Below are 22971 nucleotides of genomic sequence, written 5' to 3' on the forward strand. Positions count from 1 at the left end.
ACTAGTATTTAGAGTACGTCTGGCACTGTGTGCTATACGCTTTTTCCTATTTCCTCATTTAGTCCTCACAAGAACCGTGTCCGAAGATATTCAAATGGGGTTCCTTTTTTATTTTTATTTTTTTTTAATAACCAAAGAGTAAACTGTGACTATGAAAGTAACTTCCTGAAGTTCACAAAGCTGGATTCAAACCTTGACTGATTCCCAAGTCTAGTCTTTATTTCCTGGTAGAGGTGCTGGCAGTGAGACATTGCATTGTGAGCACCAGAGAGTTATGTTTTACTAGGTTTTTATTATTATTATTGATTAAGGAAGTCTGTGATAGTTTTACATTAATAACTTGTCTAGGCATCTTAACTATTCAGTTTCCTAAAAAAGTAGTTATTATGTCATGTAAGTCACTTGTCAGATTTTAAGCATTAACTTTTAAAGTTCTAAAGTTGTAGTTTCAAAGAAGGAAATTTTGAATTTGATTTCAAATCTAAATGAGTGCAGTGTTTTGAACATGAAATGACAGTACTGCTTAAAATGGGAGTCAGAAAATGGTAAACTAAGGGCTTAATGAAATGATGTGACACTTTAGAAACACTTTACAGAAAAAGCTTGTCAAGCCTGCCCAGAGGAAAGATTTTTTAGGTCTTATTAATTAATAATAGTTAATTGATTTAATACATGGCAACAAAACCAAATGGTTATTGCATGAAATAAAAATAATGATTTTCAGTTTTTTAGTCATTAACATGTGGAAGGGGGTGCTTGCTGATCACCTTTTACTTCAGCAGTTGTAGCATTTTAATTCAAAGCACTTGTATTTTGTTCTCCCCAGTAATTCATCTTAAATATTTTGCTAATGTTTGCTCTTTCATTTTTTACACCAATGTGTCTTTTTTTTTTTAAACCTAAATAACGTAATATCAGGAAAAGAAACACATCAATATACCGCTTTCTCCAGTAAATGGGTTGTTCTAGAAATTCACATCTCCCCTTGACCCCTGAACTTTGAACCCCAAACAACCTTAACAATCCTTAGGCCAAAAAATAAAGGTTACCAGGGGAGAAAATAAGGAGAAACAAACTCGTCTTTTCCATTCCTGATTTTTAAGATTCTTTTTTGGGTATTTGCGTGTAGTAGTTTCTTGCTGTCTCTATTTGGTATTTAATTCAAACCTGCTTTTAATATAAGCAAGGATAGATTCATCCTACAGCAAACAGATGATAAAACAAGGCATTTCACATGATTTACTTCAGCACAGAGATCTAGGCAAATGTGAGGAATTCATAGTAATGCTTGTATCAGAGAAAAGTAGTAGGTAATTTGAGACTTAAGTAGATGAACCAGATGGCCCAGCTGATTAGCAGCAGAGGAGGTGCTATAATCCAGGTTTGTCTGACTCGAGTCTGGGCTGTACATGGTACTATATCGGTTTCTGAGATCAGAGCTCAGTAATAGGGCTGTTTCTTACAACTTTATGTATTTCAGCAAAAAGAGATTTCTAATCAGTTGACTTTAAAAAGAAAATTGCCTTACTTTGTAAACCTGTGAATCTTCAGTTCAGTAAATCTCCTGGCAGACTTTTTCATGTGATACAAGGAGCAGCAACCCCTCTCCTCCAGTTGGAAGGATTCCCTGTTCTGATTACCATTTACCACCCCCATCCCCAAGTGACTGTCTCTGCTTTGGCATGTCATTACAGATGTGTTAGGTAAAGTTCTCTCAGGTGTGCTAGTAAGGAACAAAGGTGGGGGACCATTATTAGTGTTGAAAAAATAAGTAAGACTTCAAAAAAGTGTATTAAAAAACTTTTTTTCACTGAGAATTGAAATGCTAGGCCTTTTTGGAAGGTTCTCCTCCTATCATCCTAAATTGATCAAGGTCTAGGTTCTCTCTGTTCCCCGTGGAGAAAAGTTTCCATCTAGTGGCTGCTGCAAAAATACTTGAGTACTTGTCATTCTATATGTAACCAAGTGAGTTCTCATCCATTTTCTCCCCCTTTTCCCTCCCAATTTTCAGTCATATGGTCGGGATCACTTTCATTTACTTCAAATCTCCATCTTAAACCTTTACTGAAGTCTTTTGTAAATGCTATTTCCTTTCTCATTCATCTACATCAACAATTATATATTGAAAACTTTTCATGCTTGTATTGGCACAAGTTAGATAAGTTTAGCACAGTATTTTTAAATACTCTTTAAGCTTCTGCTTTTGTATAAGATTATACTGAATAGTACGCCATCCAATTTCCCTCTGTTAATAAATACCTTTTAATCCAGAAAACTAGAATATCAAGAGATTCTTTTTTATCTATCCTTCAGTTGTGCACTATGCATTGTAAGAGACATGTTAAAAATAATAAAGAATTCTTTTGAAGAGCAGTTTACATGGCATGTTAGATCAGTGTGTCATACCTTCTGCAGTGCTGTACAGGCTGTGGTGGGTGAGAGCACAGGCTCTAGAATAAACCTTAGCTACAAATCCTAGCTCTACCACTTACTGTGTAACTTTGGGCAAGGTACTTAATCTTTCTGAATTTCAGTTCCCCTGTAAAATGGGGATAAGAGTTGTTTTGAGAGTTAAATAAGATAATCCATGTAAAGCACTTAGCTGTCTGGCACAAAGTAAATACACCATAAAATGATAGTGATTATTTTTGGTATTGATAATTATAATTCTCTCAAGATTCTTTAAGTATCTTCTGAATCATCATAGAAGACTATATAGTGATTAATTTTGTTTCTTTTGAAAAATAGCAAACTGAATAGGTTATTTAGTTATCTAGACTATTCCATTTCCTAGTTGAGGTAGGGAGGGAGGTATATGTATATATAATTTTTACTCTATTTAGAGCATTTGATAATGAAATGCTTTGCCCATCTTAATTTTCTTTTAACTTTTTCAAATTGTAATCTTGTCAAACAAGGATTTTTCCATATGTGTGCCATCTGACTTCATACTCAGTATATAGGTGCTTATAGTATAAAACGGAACTTCTTTCAAATAAGGATCTTTTTATAAAAATGCTTGCAGGAAAATTCCTTAACTTTTTTTCCTTTTCATTCTTTTAGATGAGGGAATTTTTTTTCTTTTCTTCCTCTTGAGTCCTTTATGTCCAGTTAACTATGTCGCATTAACAGGATCAGGTAGATTCTGCTGAGAATTTTTTTTTTTTTAAGAAGTTGTAGGTTTACAGAAAAATTATACATAAAATACAGAGTTCCCATATAGTGCTTATACAGAGAAACAGAACTGACAGGGTGTATGTGTATGTGTGTGTGTGTATATATATATATATATATATATAGCAAATATTATCAGTTTTTTAAATATGAATTGGCTTGCCTGATTGTGGGGATGGGTAAATACAAAATCCATAGGGTAGACAGACCTCAAGCTGGGAGTACTGATGGAAATTTTTTATTAATTTCCCAGGAGAAAGCCAGCTGGCTGAGGTAGAAATGGAAATTATCTCTTCTATTTCAGGTTCTGTTGATTTTCAGCTTCTGGCTGCTCCCTCTGGCTTTTCTCTTTGTCTGAATTTCATTCTCTTATAAAGGACTCCAGTAAGAGGATTAAGACCCATCCTGGATGAGATGGGTCACACCTTAACTGAAATAGCTTCATCAAAAAGTCCTACTTTCTTTGGGTTCATACAGGAATGGTTTAAATTTAAGAACATGTTTTTTGGGGTACATACAGCTCCAAACCATTATACCACCCTACTCTTAACACCTTGTGTTAGTATGGTACATTTGTTGCAGTTGAAAAAAGAACATTTTTATAATTGTGCTATTAACTGTAGTCCATGGTTTACTTCAGGGTTCACTGTGTTGAACAGTCCTGTGAATTTTTTTTTTCCATTTTTATTGAGAGTGTTCAGATACCATACAATTATCCAAAGATCCAAAGTGTACAATCACTTGCCCCTGGGTACCCTCATACAGCTGTGCATCCATCACACTTAATTTTTGTTCAATTTTTAGAAACTTTTCATTACTCCAGACAAGAAATAAAGTGAAAGATGAAAAAAGAAAAAAAGAAAAGGAAACTCTAATCCTCCCCTATCCCTAACCAACCCCCCTCAATTGTTGAGTCCTAGTATTGATATAGTACGTTTGTTACTGTTTATGAAAAAATGTTGAAATACTACTAACCGTAGTATATAGTTTGTAATAGGTATATAATTCTTCCCTATATGCCCCTGTATTATTAACTTCTAATTGTATTGTCATACATTTGTTCTGGTTCATGAAGTGATTTCTAGTATTTGTACAGTTGATCATGGACATTGCCCACCATAGGATTCAGTTTTATACATTTCCATCTTTTGACCTCCAACTTTCCTTCTGGTGACATATATGACTCTGAGCTTCCCCTTTCCACCTCATTCACACACCATTCAGTGCTGTTAGTTATTCTCACATCTTGCTACCAACACCCCTGTTCATTTCCAAACATTTAAGTTCATCCTTATTGAACATTCTGCTCATACTAAGCAAGAGCTTCTACATTTCTTCCACAAGGCAGGAGGGAGAGTCAAAGAAGGTAGAGAGACAAAAGAAAGAGGAAACAAAAAAAATGACAGCTAGGAAGCAGCAAAAGGAAAAATAACCTTAAATCAAAGTAGAATAAAGAATCAGACAATACCACCAATGTGAAGTGTCTAACATGCCTCCCCTATCCCCCCCTCTTATCTGCATTCACCTTGGTATATCACCTTTGTTACATTAAAGGAAGCATAATACAATGATTCTTGCGGTCGCAGCTAGAGGCGGGCACCCACGGAACCCTCTGCAGTCGGCGTTGCTTGAGGGGTACCGGCGGCAGCTCTTCCCGGAGGCGAGGGTGAGGCGGGGGACTTGGCCGAGTCCCTGGCGGAGGCATGCAAGGTGTGGAGGGCGGCGAGAGAGGAACGCGAGACAATCTCTCTTCAGGAGGGTTGAACCAAAAGCGTTTATTTAGGGGTGAGCACAAGTTATATAGGGTGGCAAGAGGGCGGGGTCGGAGTTAGGGGTGTGGGGTTCTTACATGGCAATGCTGAGGGGATAAAGGCTAGGATTGGTTCTGAGAGGGCGCGGAGGTTGTTTGAAAAGGGGCGGGAGTTGCTCTGGCAACGGTGTATGCGCACTGGCGGTGGCGGGAGTTGCTCTGGCAACGGGGAGTGTGCGGGCAAGATAAGGGGGGCGGTTTTCTCTGGCAAGCTTCCTATAATGGTTGTAATTTGGGTGAGGGAGATGGGGCCTGTAGCCGGCTCCACTTTCTCAGGCCCGGGGGGCTGTGGAGGATATTACTGCCCATGCCCACTACCCTCTCCAGGGGCTGGCCAGGTTCCCTGGGGGGGGCTGTGGAGGGCGCTACTGCCCATGCCCATCACCTCCCTCAGGGGCTGACCAGGTTCCCTGGCCCCGGCCCGCCAAGTTGGAACTCAGCACCAGCAACCCGCAACTCCCCCTTCTTTTCTAATTAGAAGAAGAAGCTCACCGGAGAGATCCGCCAAGGGATGAGGGAAAGGGGAGGCCAGGGAGGGGAAAAGGGTTGACGGCCGCTCAGAGAGGCTGGAGCTCGGCGTTGGTGTGGTGCCCGGGCGCTCGAGAGGGGCCTCGCTGCTTGCGGGATGGACGAGGGTGGTGACGCTGCGGAGGGCTAGCTTCTTCAGTAGAGGCAAGTCTTTGATACTGGACTTGCACAAATGATGAGAAGACAGCATTGGCCTGGTTCTTAACAAGTTGGACAATTCTGCGGATAATACAGAGCCCTAGGGTGAGAGCTAGAATAATCATTAGTAGGGGGCCGATGAGAGGGAGGAGGTATGGGAGGAGGGGGGTAAAGATGTGGGACCAATAGTTGGTGGCTTCACGGTCCCTTCTGCATTGTTCTAGTCCCTCTCGGACCTTCTTTAGGCTGTTTTCGGCGAGACCTGTGGAATTGGCATATACACAGCATTCTTCTCCTAGGGCGGCGCAAAGGCCTCCTTCTTTGAGGAGAAGAAGGTTGAGACCTCGGCGGTTTTGGAGCACGACCTCAGAGAGGGAGTTAACAGAATTTTTAAGATGGGAAATAGCCTTTTGTACGTGACTAATGTCTTCGTCAACAGCCGCCCGGAGGTGAGCTAGAGCGGAGCCTTGACTGGCTAGCGTAGCAACTCTGGTGCCAGCGCCTGCAAGACCTAGGAGGGTGGCGACCGTGAGGGCGGTGATGGGCTCTCGCTTTTGCAGAGGGGCAGGAGCTGCAGTTCTTTCTAGGCGGAGGAAGAAGTCTTCCTTGCTGTGGTATAGGACCCTAGGGATAAGGACAATTAGGAGGCAAGTTTCATGAGTTGTATTGAGGGTTTGCACGTTAAGGCAGGGGGTAAGTCCTGTAGAGGAGCAGAGCCATTGGGAGGAGTTGTGGGGAATAAGAAATTTGGCAGATCTGTCGGGGGATGAGTAGTTGGCACAAGCTGTGAGGTTGGGAGAGTTGTATGAGAGAGGGCGGATGCACTTTCCTGTGGAGGAAACTGAATGAAAGGTTAGGGGGACGGCAGAGGTATTCCAATTGCATTCCGAGGGGCTATTCTCTGTATTTTCTGAAAAGGAGAGGTTGGAGGCGACGGGCTCATACAGGGAGGAGGAGGTGGAGAGGCAAAGCCAACAGGAGGAGGTAAGATTGGGGTGGGAGGAATTCACTGAGGTGAAGGCCGCTTGGATAAGGCTGAGGAGGGGAGAGGAGTAACGAGAGGGGGGCAGAAAAGGTTGGGGTGGTGGGGTTGGCGATGCGCTGTTTGCAGCTGAGGTGCGGCTGGAGGGCCGTGGATTAAGGGGGTTAAGGACTTTGTTGGGGCCAACGCCGCTCGGATTGGTGGCGGTGGGGTGTCTCTTTTGTATGGAGAAGAGACCACCCCAATCATAGCCCTCCATGTAGAGGCGGAGGCCATATGTGCGGCCACTAAGCCAATTGTCCTCCCCGGGGTTTTTAACCTTAAGGGTTATATTGCGCCAATTTGGCTTTGTCCATGACACTTGGAGGTGCTGATCTCTATTGGGAGCTTCAGACCATCCGTAGGCCATTGTTTCACACCCCCAGGAGGGGCAATAAAAATGCGAGGGGTCAGCACAGCCTCTGCCTGTGGAGGGACAAATGTAATAACCAGAAACGAGGCCGCCTTGACATTGATTCTTTAACCACTTATTGTTTAACCCTGTGAATTGAACAAAATCACAAATGCTGGCAGTAAACGAAGGAGCCTCGGCTGTAACATTATAGAGGAGGTCCTTCTCTATCCCTCCCATGATATGGACTGTCCAGTTAAAAGGTTGGTGTAGTGAGTTGGCCTGGGTGGAAGAGGCGAGGGCAAGCATGATCATTAGAAGGGAAGCAATGCTTGGGTGGGGGTTATGGAGGTGCAGGGGACTTGCTTTTGCCCGTCTGTATAGGCGCATAATCTCCATGATTTCTTGTCTTTCCGGGGGTATCTCCGGACTGGGCTCCCGGTCTAGATGCAAGGTTGTTATCTGGTACACCAGGTTGCGGAGACGACGGCGTTCTCGTCTCGTTAGACGCGTGGCTGCTGGTGGCGGGTCGGATTGCTCTTCCTGGGATCCAGATTGGCTGTGATGCATCATCTGGGAAAACACAAGCAAACCCGCGCCCCTGGGCGAGGAGTGGGGAGGGACCCTTCCAGGCATTACTCTCTGGGTCCTTCCAGTAGACCATCGGGGCCTGGGTGGGCCTATACGAGGGCCCCCAATGTCTATGTAGGGGCGAAAGCCCTTCCTTATTGAATGTGAATAGGTTAAGGTGAATAAGGGCTGCTATGATAAGGTCCCCTGGAGTTGCCTGGGGGAGCATGGCCCTTTCTTTTTCAATTTGTGTTTTTAAGCGGCGGTGGACTGCTTCTACAATGGCTTGCCCCTGAGGATTATAAGGGATGCCGAAATGATGGGTGATGTTATATAACTGAAGAAAGGCCGCAAAGGAGGCACTGCGATAGGCAGGCCCATTGTCCGTTTTTATGTCCCAGGGGACTCCCATGAAGAGAATTCCTTGTCTCAGGGCCTTGATACAGTGTTTGGCCGTTTCCCCGGCAAGGGGGACTGCATAACACATGGCCGAGAAGGTGTCAATCATTACATGTACATACTTGAGGCGCCCAAAGGACGGAACGTGAGTTACGTCCATTTGCCATCTAGAATTGGGTTTTAGGCCTCGTGGGTTGACTCCCTGAGGTTGCAGGGGGCCAAGCGGCGCGAAGGGCGCACAAGTTGCGCAATTGCGGACAAGATGTTTACAGGTGTCTAGGGGGAGGCCACATAGATGATGCAACGATGCAGCCGAAAAGTGAAACTTAGAATGCAATAACTTGGCCTGGTTAACAGCGTCCCCCGGAGGGGCCGCTGTGCGAGTTAGCATTGCTTGGGTATCTTGAGCTGAGACCACTTGGTTTACTATACTGTTGCCATTAGCCAAGGGCCCCGGAAGGCCTGAGTGACTACAAATGTGGCTAATGAACCAAGAATCCTGCCGATGCTCCAAGATGCTCCTGAGGTCAGAAAGTGCTTTATCGATGGCCGAGTTCCCGGGGAAAAAGGTGGAAAACGCGAGGACTCGGCAGACCTGATAAGTGTAGAGGCTGTCGGTGAAAATGTTTACTGGGTGGTCCCAGTGGGTGTTCAGCGCGTATAACACCGCCAGGATTTCCCCCACTTAGACTGAATGAAGGTTGACATAGCGGAATAGGCGGGGTTTGGGGTGGTCCGGGGGATAAGAGAGGAAGGCGAAACGGGTTTTGGAGGCGTCAGTAAAGACGGTAGTGGCACCCGGGATGGGTGCAGAGGAGGGGAAAGGGTGGAAGGGGCTGCGGAAGGGAAGCTTGGCGAGCCCCTGTAACAGTCGATGGCTAGGATAGTGGCAGCTGAATTCCCCATGAAATCCTTCTAAAAGGATTTGCATGTCCGGGTTATCACGTATAAGCAGGCGGGTTTGGCCTGCGTCCAGGGGCCAAACAATTTTTTCCGGCGGCGCTCCAAATACATGAACAGCCAGGGTGACTAGATCTGAAGCTAGGCTGATCCAGAGCCGCACTGCGGGGCAGATTTTCCTAAGCCGGCTTTTAGCGGGGTGTGCCCAAAGTAGGGGGCCATCTTGCCACAGGCAGCCCATGGGTGTTCCGGGCGTAGGAAGGATGAGTGCTATAAGATTGCCCTCTCTAGTGCTGAACCTGTTGAGACAGCAGGCGGCGAGCGCCTTGTTAATGGCGGCAATGGCTTTCTTTGCCTCCTGGGTGAGCTTAATGCGCCGGGAGACCGCTAGCGGCGGGGCTTCTGGGACACTCAGCAGCATAAAGAGTGGTTGGAGCTGCGCGGTGGTGATCGGCAACGCAGAGCGGAGCCAATTGATTTGACCGCAGAGCTGTTGGAGCTCAGTGATGGTGACCCAATCTGGTATGTCCAGCTGGGGAGCGGACGGGGCAATGGTTTTATCAATGCTAAACCCTAAGAAGGCCAATGGCGGCACGATCTGAACCTTTTCGGGCTGAACCGTAAGGCCAAGGTCAGCTAAATTAGTGGTGAGGTCTTTGAGGATTAGAGGAAGCGCCTCGGCGTCCTCAGAGGCTACCAAGATGTCATCCATGTAATGGATGAGCATGGCCCGCTTTCGCAGGGGGGCCACTGCGTGATTAACATACATTTGGCAGATGGCCGGACTGTTACGCATCCCTTGAGGGAGGACTTTCCATTGGTACCTGCTAGCCGTGCCCGCGTGATTGGGGACGGGGACTGTAAAGGCAAAGCGAGGGCGGTCTCGCTCATGTAGTGGGATGGAAAAGAAACAGTCTTTGATGTCAATGGTGGCTACGTGATAGTGAGCCGGGATGGCCACCGGATGGGGGAGGCCAGGCTGCGGGGAACCCATGGGAAGAATATGCTTATTGATCTCCTGCAGATCATGGAGGAGCCTAAATTTCCCTGTGGCTTTTTTATGAATAACAAACACTGGCAAATTATAGGGACTAGTAGAAGGTTCTATGTGGCTTGCGTCCAATTGTTCTTGGACAAGGGCTTGGAGTGCAACTAATTTGTGCGTGGGAAGGGGCCACTGCTCCACCCATATAGGTTCCTCAGTATCCCACTGCAGAGGAACGGGCGCTGGAGGTGTTAAACGAGCAGTGGCGCACATTATTGGGGGGGCTGTCTGGTAAGCACTGCCCCAGAGGCGGCGAGGATATCACGGCCCCATAAAATTTGGTCTATGGTGTGTAGGAACAACGGGCGGAAGGTGCCTGAGTGGCCTTCTTCATCCTCCCACTTAATGGGTCCCATGGCCTGAAGAGAGGTGGAGGTACCGGTGGCTCCCACTACCGAGGGACCATCGAGAACCATGCACATGGTGGCATACTGAGCGGGCATGCAAGAGACTTCTGCCCCTGAATCGAGCGTGCCCGTGTACCATTGCCCCCCTATTTTTAATTTACGGGTAGGCTTTTCCGGAGTGATAGGGACTGTCCAGAGAAGAGTTTTATGGCCTTCCTTTTGAGGCTCTGGCGGGGAGACTTCAACGGTGCCGTTAGATGCCACATGCCACTGGTACGGGCAATTCCCCCTAGGGGAGGGAGAATGGCAATGGTAGGGGCACTCGGGAAGTCCTTTGGGGCCACCGTTGTGGCCCCAGGTGGGATGATCAGTTCTATTAGAACCGGCTGGGATGCTGCCTCTTAGGGGCGGGGCTGAGGCTTGCCCCGCTTGGAGTTTAAAGCTTGCTCAGCGCCTTGGTGCTGACCCTGACTGGGGCGGAGGGGTTTGGGGTTAGATTTGCAATCGCGCGCCCAGTGATAGCCACGCTGACAGCGTGGGCAAGGAGTGGGAGGGGGGCGCCCATTGCGCGGCATGAAAGGCGGGCGGTTGACCTCCGCATTGGGGCACTCCCGGGCAAAATGGCCGCTCTGCCCGCACTTGAAGCAACCGGCGGTGGCGGCTAAGGCGGCAGTGACAGCGTCAGAGACAGCCTGGGCTAGGGACGCGGCAGCTGGGTCAAAGGCGCTGCAGGCAAGTACCCAATCGTGTATGCTCTTCTCCCGCAAGGGAAGGATAGCATGCTTGCAAGGGGGATTGGCTCCCTCGAGAATGAGTTCTCGAGCGAGGGCCAGTTGGGCCTGGGGATCACTAACCTTTCGAGCGCAGGTTTCTTCGACCCTGGAGACAAAGGTGGCGAAAGGCTCACTCGGCTCCTGGAGGAGCTTGGTGAATTTATTAGGCCGACAGGCGGAGCAGTTGGCAAACGCTCGTAAGGCGATTCCCCGAAGGATAGGCCAAAAGGTGGTGGGTGCATTGGTATAGGCGGATGCGTGTATAAACGCTCCCGTGCCCAGGAAAGCCTCGGGGGGATGAGTAGCCCCAGTGGCTGCGTCTCGCTCACTCTGCCTAGCTGCTTCTGCCTGGAAGTGGGCACGCCAATCAACGAACTGGCCGGGGCTAAAGATGGTACGGGCAAGCGAGGCCCAGTCTTGGGGGAGGCAAAAGTCCATGGCGAGATCCTGCAGTATTTGGGAAGCGTATGGGCTACCCAACCCGTCCTCCTTGACGGCCCTGCGAAGCTGCTTGATAGTGTCTGAGTCAAAGGGATACCAGTCGTACGGTTTTTGCGGTGTGGGGGCAAGGTTAAGGGGAAAGCAGCAAAAAGCGCGAGGGAAAGGAGGACGCGCTTGTAGAGGGCCTGGCACGGGAGTGGGGGCAGGGGCAGCATTGCCCCAAGGGTTGCCTTGAGGTGTAGAAGGCAGCCAGGGGTTGTTTGCCGGCGGGGCGGGAGGGGCGGCGGCAGCCGCCGGCAGCGGCTTTAAGGGGGAGAGGAAGGCGGGTTGTGAGTGGGGGGTGGGTGTGGGTTGCGGCGGCGCAATCCAAGAGTCCGCCGAAGGGGGAAGCGGAAGCGGGAGGCCCCAAGTGTCGCAAGATGGCGGCGCGGTGGGCGTAGCTAAGGCGTAAGATGGCGGGCTAGCTCCGCCCTGTGGAAGGGCGGGGTAAAGCGCATGCGGTTTCCGGCCCGGCTCAGGGCTGACGTCATTGCTGGAGCACTTCCTCCCTTCGGTGGAAGAAGAAGGAGGAAGTTTGCCATCTTGGCGAGACCCGGTATTGTTTCGTTTTTGGGGGGTGACTTCGAGCGCGTTGTTAATCTGCTCGACTAAGGATTCTGTGTCCGAATCGTGGTCCGCATTGGTCTCACTGTCCGAATCTGTCGATTGAGTCGACAGGGCCTCCTTGGATTTAATGGGGCCTCGATCAGGGGGGAGGGAGCCTTGAAGGCAGGAGTGGACGGTTATTAAGGTGGGGAGCAAGCCGGGAGGGAAGCGCTTGCTCTCATTTTCCATGGCGTTGGTGACCCGATCAATAAGGCGATCATAAGTGACGGGGTCCCAAAGATGGCAAGTGGTGAGCCATGGGTTAAAGGGCAGCAGGAGGTCCCAGTATACTTGCAGCTGCCGGACAGACACCTTGTAACGATGTGTGTCCAGAAGACCCGCCAGAGCGCGAACTTGAGGCGCTTGGCGTGCGGATAGACGATTACCCATAGCGGAGGGGAAAGGAGGGGGGGTCGTCTACCGAGCAAGGAGAATGAGGTAAACCGTGGCCGCGAGGTCGAAGAAGACAACGAGAACAGAAAGCAGGACTCCCTGGTAACGAGAACAGTCTGGGGGGGCGGTCACGGCGAGGCACACTGCGCCGAACAGAGAAACGAAGACACAGAGGACTACACCAAAGTAATGAAGGGGTAGAGGGAGAGTATTAGGAGGAATGGGGGTCATAGAAAGAGAAGACGAGAGGTAGTCGGGGGCAATAGTATTTGTAGCTGGGATAATTCGGGAAGGGAGAGGCGGCTCCGGGTGCGGAGCAGCGAGGGAGAGGCGGCCCTTACCTTGCAGGCGAGGGGAAGGGGAAATGGAGAGGCGTCCGGGCGAGCGGGCGATTTGCTGGACCGTTGTGTGGAGAGAGGCCGCACACGGGGCACCAGTTGCGGTCGCAGCTAGAGGCGGGCACCCACGGAACCCTCTGCGGTCGGCGTTGCTTGAGGGGTACCGGCGGCGGCTTTTCCCGGAGGCGAGGGTGAGGCGGGGGACTTGGCCGAGTCCCCGGCGGAAGCGTGCAAGGTGTGGAGGGCGGCGAGAGAGGAACGCGAGACAATCTCTCTTCAGGAGGGTTGAACCAAAAGCGTTTATTTAGGGGTGAGCACAAGTTATATAGGGTGGCATAGAGGGCAGGGTTGGTGTAGGGGTGTGGGGCCCTACATGGCAATGCTGAGGGGATAAAGGCTAGGATTGGTTCTGAGAGGGCGCGGAGGTCGTTTGAAAAAAGGGGCGGGAGTTGCTCTGGCAACGGTGCATGCGCACTGGTGGTGGCGGGAGTTGCTCTGGCAACGGGGAGTGTGCGGGTAAGATAAAGGGGGCGGTTTTCTCTGGCAAGCTTCCTATAACGGTTGTAATTTGGGTGAGGGAGATGGGGCCTGTAGCCGGCTCCACTTTCTCAGGCCCGGGGGGCTGTGGAGGATATTACTGCCCATGCCGACTACCCTCTCCAGGGGCTGGCCAGGTTCCCTGGGGGGGGCTGTGGAGGGCGCTACTGCCCATGCCCATCACCTCCCCCAGGGGCTGACCAGGTTCCCTGGCCCCGGCCCGCCAAGTTGGAACTCAGCACCAGCAACCCGCAGATTCTATTAGTTACAGTCTCTAGTTTATGCTGATTGCATCCCTCCCCCAATGCCTCCCCATTTTTAACACCTTGCAAGGTTGACATTTGCTTGCTCTCCCTTGTAAAAGAACATATTTGTACATTTTATCACAATTGTTGAATACTCTAGATTTCACCAAGTTACACAGTCCCAGTCATTATCTTTCCTCCTTTCTTGTGGTGTCTCACATGCTCCCTGTCTTTCTCTCTCAACCGTATTCATAGTTACCTTTGTTCAGTGTACTTACATTGTTGTGCTACCATCTCCCAAAATTGTGTTCCAAACCACGCACTCCTGTCTTCTATCACCCTGTAGTGCTCCCTTTAGTATTTCCTGTAGGGCAAGTGTCTTGTTCACAAAGTCTCTCATTGTCTGTTTGTCAGGAAATATTTTGAGCTCTCCCTCATATTTGAAGGACAGCTTTGCTGGATACAGGATTCTTGGTTGGTGGTTTTTCTCTTTCAGCATCTTAAATATATCACACCACTTCCTTCTTGCCTCCATGGTTTCTGCTGAGAGATCCGCACAGTCTTATTAAGCTTCCTTTGTATGTAATGGGTTGCTTTTCTCTTGCTGCTTTCAGGATTCTCTCTTTGTCTTTGACATTTGATAATCTGATTATTAAGTGTCTTGGCGTAGGCCTCTTCATATCTCTTCTGTTTGGAGTACGCTGCGCTTCTTGGATCTGTAATTTTATGTCTTTCATAAGAGATGGGAAATTTTCATTAATTATTTCCTCTATTATTTCTTCTGCCTCCTTTCTCTTCTCTTCTCCTTCTGGGATACCAATGATACGTACATTATTGTACTTTGTTTCATCCTTGAGTTCCCAGAGACGTTGCTCATATTTTTTCATTCTTTTCTCCATCTGCTCCTTTGCGTGTAGGCTTTCAGGTGTTTTGTTCTCCAGTTCCGGAGTGTTTTCTTCTGCCTCTTGAGATCTGCTGTTGTATGTTTCCATTGTGTCTTTCATCTCTTGTGTTGTGCTTTTCAGTTCCATAGATTCTACTAGTAGGTTTTTTGAACTTTTGATTTCTGCCGTATACATGTCCAGTTCTTCCTTTACAGCCTGTATCTCTTTTGCAATATCTTCTCTAAACTTTTTGAATTGATTTAGCATTAGTTATTTAAATTCCTGTATCTCAGTTGAAGTGTACGTTTGTTCCTTTGACTGGGCCATAACTTTGTTTTTCTTAGTGTAGGTTGATATTTTCTGTTGTCTAGGCATGGTTTCCTTGGTTATCCAAATCGGGTTTTCTCAGACCAGAACAGGCTCAGGTCCCAGAGGGAAGAAATATTCAGTATCTGGTTTCCCTGAGGGTGTGTCTTAGAAAATTGCTCCACCCTTTGATGCCTCGGGTCACTGTGCTTTTCTGCCCAGCAGGTGACGCCTGTTAGCCTATAATTCTTGACTGGTGTGAGGAGGTATGGCCGTGTTCCCCCAGGCTCTGGGGTCTGGTTCTGAATGGAAAGGGCCCCACCCCTTTCCTCCTAGAGAAGACAGACCCCTCAGGTGGAGGTCATTAGCATTTCAATGGTCTCACTCTCTGCTTGTGGTGTCTCCACCCTTCCCAGAGTCACTGCCCTGGAAACTGAAAATGACTGGGGCTTTCTCCACTGAGCCGAAAAAGAAACAGATAGTCCCCTTCAGACCCAGTCCAAGGCAACCCTCCGGCTCTCCCAGGTCAATCGTCACCCAAAGCCTCTGTCTGTTTTTTGGGGCTGCGTACCTCTAGTGAGCAGTTCACACTCGCTACTTAAAACCCCAGTTGGAGCTCAGCTGAGCTGTATTCGCTTGCTGGGAGAGAGCTTCTCTGTGGCACCACGAGGCTCCGCAGCTCGGGCTATGGGGGAGGAGGGTCTCCCGACCTGGTTCCGCAGGTTTTACTTACAGATTTTATGCTGTGTTCTCGGGCATTCCTCCCAATTCAGGTTGGTGAATGATGAGTGGATGGTCTCGTTTGTCCCCCCGCAGTTATTCTAGATTATTTACTAGTTGTTTCTATGTTTTCTGTAGTTGTTCCAGGGGGACTACTTAGCTTCCACTCCTCTCTATGCTGCCATCTTGCCCGACTAGCCTGTGAATTTTTTTTTTTTTTAATTTCTATTCTAGTAACATATATACAATCTAAAATTTCACCTTTTATCCCCATTCAAATATATGTATATTTCAGTCCTGTGAAAACACTTTTAATTCAAAGAGAATAGAAACAATTTTAGGAGTAAAAATTAGACAGTGCATCCTCATCCTCTCCTTGTAATTTTTTCCTTTTATGTTCACTCCCTCTGTGGTGCATGGTATGGCTAGGTGAAAAGGCAGCTAAATGTTATATGATAAAGTAGCTGGATAATGAAATGTGATTTTCTGCCTCATAGATAAAAATTCTTCAAAGGTATATTAATACTTCCCTGCATTGCTCTGACCTCCATTTTAGTTTTCTTCCTGGCCTCTCTTTCTCTTGGGTTTTTACTTAGTTATCTGGGGCATTATTATAATGTAGCCATAAAATTGGATAGGATAATTTGGAGGCACTTTTGATTGATGCCTTAAGTTTACAGATCCAGGGCTTGGACTCTGTTTATTTGCATATCCTGTAAATTATTTGCTTGTTTATACATGTAACATGGAAAGTAATAGTGTTGTATGTCTATTTTTATTTTTATGGTTTATATATAGGAGGGGTATGTGATTTATATTTTAATTTTTATTTTACTTTAATCTGTTATTCTAAATTGATGATTTACCTCCTTTGTTCTGGAACTTCTCCTTGATAACCTTTTTATAGGAATACTTGCGGGGGTGATTAAAAATTTTTAAATGACATTGAAATTTTCAGAAATAATGTTTTAAATATTTTATTTTATTTTATTTTACTTTTTTATTTTATTTTATTTTACTTTACTTTTTATTTTACTTTTACTTTTTATTTTACTTTATTTTACTTTTTGTTTTACTTTTTATTTTACTTTATTTTACTTTTTGTTTTACTTTTTATTTTACTTTATTTTACTTTACTTTACTATATTATTTTATTATCTCAGGCTAAAGTGAATGAAGCTGTAGAATGCTTACTGTCCCAGAAAGCTCAGTATAAAGGAAAAACTGGAAAGGATTATATACCTGGTCAGCCTCCATTATCTCAAACTTCAGATTCAGGTCTAACAAGAAGCTCTGAGTCTAGTGGTCCAGAAACACCAGAAGCCAAAGTGCTTTTTGACAAAATAGCTTCTCAAGGAGAAGTAGTCCGAAGACTAAACGCTGAGAAAGCCTCTAAGGTTAGTGTGGTATTTTGTGTATGTGTTTTTGTTTATTTTACATCACAGGCTATTTTCTTTGCATGGAACACTCTGCTCCATCAAATGGCTAGTTTCTACTCATATCTCAGTTCTCAATTCTCTTCTTTTACCTTTTATTGGAACCTTTGTTGATCCTTTCTCCCTATGATTAGATCTGACTAGACATTCCCAAAGAACACTGTCCTTCCTTTACATAATACTTAAACACGTCAATATTGTAAGTGTTAAATTGTAATTAACAATTGTAATTGTAATTAAACAATATTGTAATTGTTAAATTGTCTGTTCCCCTCTCATCTGTAAGATTGCTGTGAATAGGGACTTAGACCCTTGCACAATGCCTGGCACACTGTATGCAGGCCCATTGTATGTAGGTACTTGTTGCTTGAATCATACTCCAAAGCTCTGTTAATCTCAAACAGTAGGTTTTGTTTTGAACTCTGGTGTAGTTTGTGCTGATTCTATTACCTTCACAAGAGTAGGAAATTTTTGGACAGATTCATATAAGTGGAAAAAGTAAGTTGTCATAGGTTTTGAAATTTAGCCAGTAATATAGAAATTTGATTACTGTCATCTTTATACAGTCAATTCTCGTTGTCTGCAGTAGGTATGTTCTTTAAAGTCGCCACAAACACAGAATTAGCTTATCTGGAACCATTGCTCCTAATGGAAGTAAAGGGTTAGGTTCCTGAGAGCCTCTGGTCACATTTTCAACAACTGATCAGTACATAATCTTGTCTTATGTGTGTTTCTGTTTAAAGATACCATATTTAATATATGTATTTTTGTGTCATTAACACTGAACTTGGTGCCAACAGCACTGTAATCCATGCCTGAATGAAGCTTATCTAGCACACATTATTTTCTGTGTAAGATAACATGTCCTTGTGCTTAGGAACACTAGATAGCACTTCGGCACTATGCTTGGGGTCCATTTTAAATAGCAAAACCACTGACAAAAAGCACCCAAAAAATGTGAAAAACATGGCAATAAATATAACACAAGAAGGATACTATTTTACAGTATGAGAATTGACATGAGAAGGCAGAGCATCATCTTGGTCTCCCTCAGCTGGGGACATGTATGTCAGGCGCACTACTCTACATTTCTGTGGATGACTGCAAAAAGGACCACGAGTATTGATTTTAGCACGTAGGCATATTTGCAAATACAGAGTCTTTGAATAATGAGGATCGACTGTAATTGTGAAATGTTCAACTTAAGTAAAGTGGCTTTTAACTAGATTACTATAGAATATGAGTTTTAGACTAGTGCTGTCCAATAGAACTTCCAGCAATGATGGAAATGCTCTGTAACAGTACCGTCCAATGCAGTAGTCACTGGCCACGTGTAATTATTAAGCACTTGAAATGTGGCCATTGTGACTGAGGAACTGAATTTTTAATTTTATTTCATTTTAATTAACTTATATGTAAATAGCCACACATGTTTAGACAGTGTAGTTATAGACTATTCAGTCTTCCAGTTACTCTTCTGCACATTTCTGTCCATTTATCATATTCTTTTATTTTCAGTAGGTTTTTTTTAGTTGCCTCCACTCCTGTGTCTCAGCTGAGCAATTAGTTTGTTCCTTTGGCTGGTCCATGTTTTCGTGTTTCCTGGTATGGCTTGTTATCTTAAGTTGTCTAGGCATCTGATTCTCTTGATTAGTTTATTTTGGAGCTTGTTTTCTGTCTTTTACGTAGTGGTTTTCTTGTTGGTTGGCTTGGTTCTCTGGCCTCTGTTATTCAGTTCAGCTTATTCTAGACCTCTAACTTAGGTTCTATTTAGTTGATCAGAATTTTTCCCCTCTTGTTTTTTCTGTTTCTTGCTCTGCCTCTATGTAACCTTTTTGTGAGTGGGTCTCCTCAGATATGGTCGACCCTAGTCAGATTTTCCCAGTCTAGTGAGGCCCAGGTCTCATTGGGAGGGTATGGAGTTTTCCTGAGAATGAGACCCTCCTATGAGGCCTTTAGAATTGGTGCTTTTCCTCTCCTGTCCAGCAGGTGGCGCTGGCCAGCCCGCAGCTCCACCACCAGTGTAAGGAGGTGTGGAGCCTTTAGTTCTCCTGGTGACTCTGATCCTGTTGGGGGCGTGGCTGACTGAAGCCGGAATCTGAATTCCAGCCCCTGGGGTCTGAATTCCCAGAAGGAGGACTGCCAGTTGAGCTGGGCCTCCCTCCACTCTCCCAGTCCTCAGAACTCCAGTTGTCTCTCAGGGGCACTATTGCCTTCTCCTCTCTCTTCTTTGGGGCCTCTCCAGGTAGATTCCTTGGTCAGCCTGAGTTGCCAATTAAAGATGGGGCTGGAGGCCTTCAGTAGTGAATACGGACTTCAAAGACACTGTGGGTACTCTGTCTCCTCTCAAGCCCAGCCTAGTCTCTCAACCTGGGCTTTCCGATAGAAAATAACCACATATATTACTTTTAGATTAAAAAAAAAAAAAAAAAAAGTAGGAAAGAAATCAAGAAAAAGAAAAAAGGAAAAAAAAAAAAAAAAGAGTCTCTTTTAAAGGTCTTTCCCCAGCCTGAAAGTTTTGTCAGTGCCAGAATAGAGCATTTAAAGATATGCTTTGGGCTATTGTCTGATAATTACTCTCCAACCGCTTCAGTTCCACCCCTGCCGGGGGCTATTGAAATGCAAAAAGATAAGGGATCAGTGAGAAGCCAGAAGGGACAAAATGTAAGGGAAAAAAAATGGCTTTTTTGGAGTCTGGGAATGGGTGCCCGCTTTTACGTGCCCCCACTTCTCGGAGCCCAGCCCTTCTTTAGCATCCCAGCTCCCAAAGTTAGTTAATTAATTTGTTAATTAATTCTACAGTTGAGGCTGGGTTGAGCCTCCCTTCTTGCCCTCAGCAGATTGCTGTTTTTTTGTTTTTTTTTTCCCCCCTTTCAGGAAGCTGGCAGCAAGACAGTCTGTGAGGTCTGGGTGGGGAGGGGCGCCAGACCCCTGGTCTGGGGAACTTACAATGTTCGCTGTGATCTCAGCTTTTCCTCCAATTCCAAACTTGTGTCCAATGTGGGACTGGTTACTGGAGACCCTGAAAACACTGTTTCATATAGTTCTTGGGTAATTGCCAGCTGCTCTAGGGGAGAGATGAAATTCTGCTCCTCACCACTCCGCCATCTTGCCCCGCCTCTCTTCGTTTTTTTTTTAACTTTATCAAAAAATTTTAAAAAACATTTCAAACAAAACAAAGGAATAAGAAAAACAAATATCTTAAAACAACTACATTGCTTCCAGTATGTTCCTACCAAACCCCAAGAAAATTAATGAACCATAGTCATTCCTGAGCTTTCCCATATCATTAAGATTACCCTTAATATCTTATATGTTCTTATTAGATTATTGTTCCGCCTTCACTAGTTGCTGGCTATCTCTGGGTCCCCTATATTCTACAATATAAGACACAAATTTTACACTTTTAACAGAGTTCACATTAGTGATAACATATAATATCTCTCTTTTTGTGTCTGGCTTATTTCACTCAGAATTGTCTTCAAGGTTCAGTTGATGATACATGTGCTGGTTTGAATGTGTTATGTCCCCCAAAACGCCATTATCTTTGATGTAATCTTGTGTGGGCAGATGTATCAGTGTTGATTACATTGTAATTCTTTGAGTGTTTCTGTGGAGATGTGCCCCACTCAGCTGTGGGTGATGACTCTGATTGGATAATTTCCGTGGAGGTGTTTCCCCACCCATTCGGGATGGGTCTAAATTAAATCACTGGAGCCATATAAATGAGCTGACAAACAGAAGGAACTCAGTGCAGCTGAGAGTGACATTTTGAAGAGCTACAGCCAAGAGGGACACTTTGCAGAAAGCACAGAAGATGAGAGAGTAGCTGCAGATGAGAGACAGTTTGAAGACGGCCCTTGAAAGCAGACTTTTGCTTCAGAGAAGCTAAGAGAGGACAAACGCCCCAAGAGCAACTAAGAGTGACATTTTAGAGGAGCTAAAGCCTAGAGAGGAACATCCTGGGAGAAAGCGAATTTGAAATCAGAACCTGGAGCAGATGCTAGCCATGTGCCCTCCCAGCTACAAAGGTTTTCTGGACGCCGTTGGCCATCCTCCCATGAAGGTACCCGATTGCTGATGACTTACCCTGGACACTTGACAGCCTTAAGACTGTAGCTTTGTAACCAAATAAACCTCCTTTGTAAAAGCCAATTCATTTCTGGTGTTTTACATTCCGGCACATTAGCAAACTAGAACAATATGCTAAACGTTCCCCACCCCCATCTCATACCCTCCACCTTTAATTATGTTTGGAAATATGCTTATAAAGTTTTGGACATTGTATTCGTGTAAGTGTGCTTAGACAGTGGTTTAAATTAAATACTATCTTCTCTTTCCTTTCTTTTGTTAAAAAAGGATCAAATAGATATAGCTGTACAAGAGCTCTGACAGTTGAAGGCACAGTACAAGTCTCTGACTGGAATAGAGTATAAACCTGTCTCTGCCCCTGGAGCTGAGGACAAAGATAAGAAGAAGAAAGAAAAAGAAAATAAATATGAAAAGCAGCATAAGCCTCAGAAACAAAATGATTGCCAAAGAAAAGAGTCTTCTAAAAGCCAAGGCAGTGGGCTTCCACCAGGTGGTTCAGGAGAAGGGCAAGGGCCTAAGAAACAGACCAGGTAATAAAACATGGATGCTTAATTTGAAGCGAAGCAGAAAGTTTTGTATGAATTCAACTCTAAATTATTTTTTAAGAAACATATTTAGATTCGTTTGATTATCACATTAAGTCAGGGAATGCTAAAACTTTAATGCCAGCACATGGGTTTATTAATTTTGAATTTACTTAATTTTCTAAATAGGTAATACATTCATCTGATTGGTTTAACAGCCTCAGGATACAAAAAGTTCAGTGAAGTCTCCCACTTAGCGTTGTTTCCCATCTTCCCATTTCTCTCTCCCACCATAATGAATTGGTAACCACTTTATTAGTTTCTTCTGTATCCTAAGAGATTTCCATTTAATTAAACAAGTAAATACAAATATGTGTATGTTCCCTTTTTTCTTTCTTTTTAACACAATAGGAAGCCCAACTATATACTTTATCTTGCACATGAAGCAGATTTTTCAAGTAGTAACTTTTGTAACTTTTGTGGGGGTAAATAAGAATTTCATTCTCTGTGGAATTTTAAAATTGGTAGTTTAAATATAAAACAAAGCTGGTTTAAAGACAAAACAGTGGAATAGATGCCCTTTCAGGATATTCCAATCTGCATGAATAACAAAATTCCCCTGTCTCTTCCCATTCCTAAATAGAGTGAACTGTGATGGGTTTCCTTTAATATCTTATTAAGAGGAAAAAGCTGTTAGCAATTTGGAATTTAATATGATCCCTCTCTAGCTGCATTTTTGGCAACTGCTGTTTTGAGATACAGTGGTTTTAGATATGTGTAGCTGAATTTCAGATTCTGCTCCTTCTTGTCTCACCTCATACAACTTATCTCTTTAAACAAGAAAATAACAGCAGTGATTTTTCTTTTTGCCCATTGACTGGATGATGGATTTTTAGAATAGTGGAAGAGGGAATAGAGTGTCTCACTTTTCACCTTCTAAATATTTGAGTAGAGTGGCAAGTTTATAAGAAACTGTGTTCTAATCACTGACTGCTTGTGAAAGGATAAGATTGCATATAGGCATTGTTGAGCTATTTCAAGGTGAAACAAGGGACAGTGCAAATGCAAAATACGTTAAAATTTTAAGCCAATAAAGCCTTGTTTCTAAACTCTAAAAAGGTGAACCTTTTATAAAACATAGCTGATGGGTGGATATTTCTGTGTGGATCATGAGATCTCAGTTCCCTGAATAACTGTCAGTACTTCAAGAAAAGAGTTATTGTCTAGAATAGGTTTTTTTTTTTTTTTTTTTTTTAATTGTGGAATATATCATATTTACATAGAAGTGATAACTTTCCAAGTGCAATGTAACAAGTAGAGAGCAAATTTCAAAGAATGTTATGGGTTACAGTT

At 45.0% G+C, this 22971-nt stretch overlaps 1 protein-coding gene across 1 annotated transcript in view; it reads left to right on the forward strand.

Annotated features, from left to right (window-relative positions):
- The window catches only part of LOC119511451 (bifunctional glutamate/proline--tRNA ligase-like), a 54267-nt gene extending 32639 nt beyond the window's left edge, over positions 1-21628 (forward strand). The window contains 2 exon segments of the mRNA XM_037805865.1: positions 16730-16963; positions 21362-21628. Of these exon segments, the coding sequence (XP_037661793.1) occupies positions 16730-16963; positions 21362-21628 (501 nt within the window).
- Positions 21629-22971: the final 1343 nt, after the last annotated feature.

This window comes from Choloepus didactylus, chromosome 2 (genome assembly GCF_015220235.1).
Source record: "Choloepus didactylus isolate mChoDid1 chromosome 2, mChoDid1.pri, whole genome shotgun sequence".
In the NCBI taxonomy this organism is placed as follows: domain Eukaryota; kingdom Metazoa; phylum Chordata; class Mammalia; order Pilosa; family Megalonychidae; genus Choloepus; species Choloepus didactylus.